At 39.8% G+C, this 5,647-nt stretch overlaps 2 protein-coding genes across 2 annotated transcripts in view; both read right to left on the bottom strand.

The window, feature by feature from the left end:
- Positions 1 to 3,334, bottom strand: part of LOC106012980 (sphingomyelin phosphodiesterase) — a gene marked incomplete at its 3' end in the record, with an annotated part of 7,366 nt that extends 4,032 nt beyond the window's left edge. Inside the window, 1 exon segment of the mRNA XM_035972152.1 lies at positions 2,233 to 3,334. Coding sequence (XP_035828045.1) covers positions 2,233 to 2,746 — 514 coding nt within the window.
- Positions 2,771 to 4,830, bottom strand: LOC101855134 (clumping factor A-like). Its single transcript, XM_013087481.1, has 3 exons — positions 4,705 to 4,830; positions 4,319 to 4,625; positions 2,771 to 2,868 (listed from the first exon to the last, which is right to left on the bottom strand). Exons 1-3 carry the CDS (start codon positions 4,828 to 4,830, stop codon positions 2,771 to 2,773), a joined length of 531 nt encoding a protein of 176 aa, XP_012942935.1.
- Between the last annotated feature and the right edge of the window lie 817 nt (positions 4,831 to 5,647).

The raw sequence follows: 5,647 nt of genomic DNA, 5'->3' as shown, positions 1-5,647 counted from the left end.
AGTAATAATTTGCATAATACGTATCCCCGCTCTTTTAAAAGCGAGCTCTTCCTGTGGTTTACAACCGATATAATAACCACCGTCATTGTTTAACCCTCTCCGTACGCACTGGGGTCATTTTGCTCCCTCGGGGTTGTATTCTTCACATTTTGAAATATTTCTAGTGCAAAGATCTCTTTGAAACTTTCAGTATTTAGTTTTTAAAAGAAATCCATTTTGACAGACTGCTCTGCAAAGCGTACGGATCGGATTAACGAGTAAATTTCTTCTTTGGAAAGTGGTGGCACAGAGTTCCCCACGTCTTATGGATACGATAGTAAAACACAACGACGTACGGATAGGGTTTAAGTACAATATATCTGCATTCAGTTATTTTTTAAAACCATTTTATAGGAGAGCCAAAATAAACTGAATGTTGTTACCATGTACAAAACAAACTCTTAGCAAATATTATAAGTCAATATTAGAGAATACAGTTATGACATTCACGTCCTTATCATCTTTAAAGCAAATATGTGAGGCATTGTGGTGAAATCAGGCGCTTTTCAAAATACTGAAATAAAAAAAAATCTGCATTTTTTGGGGGGCAGATCGACAAATTTTTTTTCTCCAAATTTTCTTCTTTTGGCTTAACACCTTTAATGCCCATTCAAAAACACATTTTGAATGGATTTTATTGAAAAAACATTGATTAAAGGCACCAAAAATTATTGTAAATTTTCAGTTTTCAAGGACCCTCAGGCTATGGAAATTACCAAATTTTGGTGGCCATTTTCTCGTTAGTTTTACATCTGAAACCAGGCGACCCTCTCCTCTTTCAATCGTAAATATCTCGACTTCTATTCAAGATAGATGGGTATTTTCTCACCAAAAAAGAAGGCAAAGGAACAGGTTTTAAGATGATACCAATAACCTCATATGCCCCAAACATTCACGAGCGCCTGATTCCACTACGTAATTATAGTGAAACATATGTGAGGGGAGGGTCGCCTGGCTTCAGGGGTAAAATTAATGAGAAAATGGCAGCTAAAGTTTGATTTATCCTTAGCTTGGGAGTAGTTGGAAACCGAAAATTACATTTTTTTGTGCCTTTAATCAATGTTTTTTAGTAAAATCCACCCAGAAATGTGTTTTTGATAAATAGACATAAAAGGTATAGAGCCAAAAAAAAAAGAAAAAAAAAAGAAGAAAATTGGACAAAAAATTGCCCGACGGCCAGAAAAAATGCCGGTTTCTTCAATGTCATCATTTTGACAAGCGCCTGGTTTCACTAAGATGCATCACATAGAATTGTTTTCTTGGTAACGACATTCAAGTTTTTATTTTTGGCTCTCCTGTAAAAAGTGCAAAAACAGCATAATATTATCCTAACCATTGGGATACGATTGGATAAGGGACATCGGGTAAAATTTTCAAGAGTCGAAAAAAAAGTAATAATTTAAAAAGGCGGCTTATAGTTATTTGATTTTCATACCGCTAAAAAAGTCTACTTTTTGGTTATTTATTCGAATATAGATTTTTTAACCAGCGTTATTATGAAACATACTTCGTAGAATACGTTTGGCGAAAAAAAAAAGAAAAATCGAAAATTTTGTATAGTTGTCCGATCTTATCACGATGTTGATGATATACTGTACTTTAAAAAAAATGACTTCCGGTTAACCCAGCACACCCAAGAAGATTCAGAAACATTCACCACTTCTCGGGAAGCATACAGTACAAGCTGACGATTAAAACGCTCAAACACTACAGCAAACTGTAAACGATTTTGTGGGTGGTTGGATGGTGCTCTGGTGTGTTTAACCCCTTCTTTCCTATCCAACTTCGATCTTCCTTATCTCTGCTCTTTTTTGTGTTTATTGTTACTTTCTTGCATTTCCTGAGAAATTATAATATTATTATTATCCCAAATTGAAAGAGCTGCAGAGCTGGCCTACTATAGAAGACTGCATCTCTCTTCAACACTTAACTTAACGACAGCAGAAGATGGACAAGTAAAGATAAAAATGCTATCTTGTAACACCTTTAATCTTCGACACTTATACGACCCAGTTGTGTTGTTAGTTCCGTAAAATGCTTACTAAAACAAATTATATAAAATTTAGCTGTCTACATAGCCGGGTACCAATTCTCACCAGGTCGAAGTGAGATATCATTTAAGAACCCCTGGTAAGAAAGATTAATTGTACCTCAATTCTATTTATAACTCAATGCTGTCTTTGACGCAGCTCACCTGGAACTGCTTGACCACCATTCTGCAGACTCGCGCATCCTCGACTTTGAACAGAATGCAGATCTTCACCACCTCTTCCTCAATTATGTCCCAATTCGTGGAGTTGCTGAGAAGTTTTTGAATCGTGCCAACTGTCAGCTCACAGACAAAACACGACACGTCGAAAGAGGGATCTTCCCATTCGCGTTTTCTCGACAAGTATGACGTCATTGCGTCTTGTGAGAAAGGTGTCACTCCGGAAACTCGCTCTCGGGAATTCCCAGAAGATGGTTTCTGCTTCAGCTTTGATTTCGATTCGTTTGCGCTGTGTCGTTTCTCACCAGGCAGACTTTCTGTCTTGTTTGTCGTCTGCTGCACCCTCTCTAGACGAACATCTTTACGATCGTCAGCAGAAAGAGGCCGTTCTTGAGTGTATTTCCGAGTGTTCACAGTCTCACTTGATGCAGACGACAGAGAAGCAATCAGGCATAACAGCATCGAAAAACACGTCAGGAATCGCAAAGTCACCTCCATTGTGCCAATGAATATGTACGTATTTTACGATCGCGGTTTTAGAAATATTTGAAACGTTGAGCTATCCACAGAATCACTGTTGATGCCCACAAACAGCTCCTGGTGTCCCGTGTGAAAAGACTCTTTAGATCATAAAATAGCCAAATATAGGCCAATGTATAAACACAATTCTGTTTCTTGCTGTCGTAGATCTTTGTCTGACTTCGTTCGTTATAGAGAAAATCGTCTCTTATGTACACAGACGGTCTATTACTTCCTGCACATGTACACCTTTTTTTACTTACACGCAGAATCACCATAGATGTCCAGACAAAACAGCTATGGAGATAATATACACACAAACTGTAGAGAGTGTCTTGCTTATAAAGACTTGACAATGAATGATCTGTGCACTAAACAATCGCAGTAGTTGTACGCAGGCTGATAGCAGTAAGCCAAAGTGCTGTTCACAAAGTCTAAGGTCTCCTGTACTTATTCTATCGCCGTTCCGTGTTATCAACTAACTGTCACATAACTGTTTCTCGCGACTATTTCAGTAACGAGTTCAGTCACTGTTGCTCACACTGACGAGCCAAGGAAGAAAAGAATTGTGTACAGGTTGGCCACCCTATGTCACACATATTTGAATGATAATGCGCCATCATATTTATCAAATCTGTTAAGACTGTACTTTCCAACTCGCAGTTTGAGGCCATCAGCTGACAGAAAGAAAATTATGTTACCATCTATGAAACTTAAAACAATGGGTGAAAGGGCATTTTATTTATTTATTTATTTATAGTAGAGGGTTTTACGGCGCTCGCAACTGCATAAGGTCATATGAGCGCCAATAAAGGGCATTTGAATACCAAGGCCCCATGATCTGGAATGCTTTACCAAGTACTTTAAGAGAAATCAAACCTTATGATTCTTTCAAATGTCAGCTGAAGTCGTTTCCGCTTTTAAATTAATAAGACGAATATTAGGAGTAATTTTGTTTCAGTCAAAACACATTTTATGTTACTGCTGTACGTTGTACTGTATTGTAAAGCGCTCAGAGCGTGCGTACTTAAATCGGGGTTGAGCGCTATATAAATGTCATTTATTATTATTATTATTATTATTATTATTACTTTTATTATTATTATTATTATTATTATTATTATTATTATTATTATTATTATTATTATTATTATTATTATTATTATTATTATTATTATTATTATTATTATTGTTATTAAGTAGATGAAAATGTATAATAATATCAATGACCCCCACAGGATGATAATAGGCCTATGAAACAGAATAATCATGTCGTACACCGTTTTTAACCACACGCTGACCGATTTCTTTTTCTTTATGGCCTTGAACTGTTGAACATTCTAACCCCAAAATAGACTCCTGTTTTGATTTATAGGTGGTTGTTGGTGTTGTTTTGTTTGTCGTTGTTTTTTTGTTGTTTATAACATCCTTGTGGTCGACCGCAAATGTTGTAGCAGAGGGAGGGGCGGTGCCCCACTGTTTGGATGGCAGGTGCACTCGCACTGTCACTGTCACTGTCACTGTCACTGTCACCATCCCTGTCACTGTCACCGTCACTGTCATTGTCATCGTTACTGTCACCGTCACTGTCACTATCACCGTCACTGTCACAGTCACTGCCACTATCATTGTTACTGTCACTGTCACCGTCACTGTCACAACCACTGTCACTGTCACCATCCCTGTCACTGTCACCGTCACTGTCACAACCACTGTCACTGTCACCATCACGGTCACTGTCATCGTTACTGTCACCGTCACTGTCACCATCACTGTCACAACCACTGTCACTATCACCGTCACCGTCACTGTCACTGTCACCGTCACTGTCACCACCACTGTCACTGTCACCGTCATACTGTCACTGTCACCACCACTGTCACTGTCACTGTCACCGTCACCGTCACCGTCACTGTCACCGTCACTGTCACTGTCACCGTCACTGTCACCGTCACCGTCACTGTCACCACCACTGTCATTGTCACTGTCACCGTCAATGTCATTGTCATTGTTACTGTCACCGTCACTGTCACCATCACCGTTACTGTCACCGTTACTGTCATCGTCACTGTCAATGTCATTGTCACTGGAACGAGCCATTGTAATATTTCAGGGAATAGGCTACTAAAATAATGACACGTGAACTTTTGAACTTTCTTTTACATTGTCATAAGAACTTTTGCAGTTGTTCTGGTAAGAATTTTACGGCGCTCGCAACTACATAAGGTCATATGAGCGTGCGGGACACAATTTGGTTGTTGTCATATTAAGCATTTTCAGCTTTGGTGGAAAATTTCTAATTTTTGCACTGGTGGCGGCCGAAGCCTAGACTTATCGATTTTAGGACCAATAAGGGATCTCTAACGTGTGCAACTTGCACACGGGACCTCCAAGATATTTTCCAGCCTATCCGAGAAGTCTAAGTGTTCGAACTTACCTACCCTAAGATTAGGGGTATGGCTGAAAGACAGCAATAAGAAGGAGCCAGGAGTTGGAATGGAAAGAATCAGAAGCCCAGAGGTTTGGGGGTTGACAGGGGGGAGGGGGGATAACTGGAGATGAAAGCAGACGACAGAAAATGACTTGAGAGCAGGAAAGGGAGGTGAAAGGAGAACGTTTCAGAGAAGAAATTAATGTTTAGATCGTTTTCAGGTTTCCTACCCAGGACCTATTGAATGAGAGGCGAACACCGTAACCTCCAGACCACGAGACCCCCTCGGCGTCATGATTTGTATAGTGGCTGCTCCACAACCTCCAGACCACGAGACCCCCTCGGCGTCATTTGTATAGTGGCTGCTCCACAACCTCCAGACCACGAGACCCCCTCGGCGTCATTTGTATAGTGGCTGCTCCACAACCTCCAGACCACGAGACCCCCTC

This window comes from Aplysia californica, unplaced genomic scaffold (assembly GCF_000002075.1).
Source record: "Aplysia californica isolate F4 #8 unplaced genomic scaffold, AplCal3.0 scaffold00592, whole genome shotgun sequence".
NCBI classification, from domain to species: domain Eukaryota; kingdom Metazoa; phylum Mollusca; class Gastropoda; order Aplysiida; family Aplysiidae; genus Aplysia; species Aplysia californica.
The sequence above is the reverse complement of the archived record's forward strand: the minus strand, read 5'-3'. Positions and strand labels throughout refer to the sequence as shown.

Excerpts from the sequence above, each read along its gene's own strand:
- LOC101855134 (XM_013087481.1), bottom strand. The coding sequence starts at position 4,830 with ATGACAGTAACGGTGACAGTAACGGTGATGGTGACAGTGACGGTGACA. Across the intron at positions 4,626-4,704 it reads CGGTGACGGTGACAGTGACG|TATGACGGTGACAGTGACAG; the intron begins GTGACAGTGACA and ends TGACAGTGACAG. Across the intron at positions 2,869-4,318 it reads CGATGACAATGACAGTGACG|AGTCTTTTCACACGGGACAC; the intron begins GTGACAGTGACA and ends TATGATCTAAAG.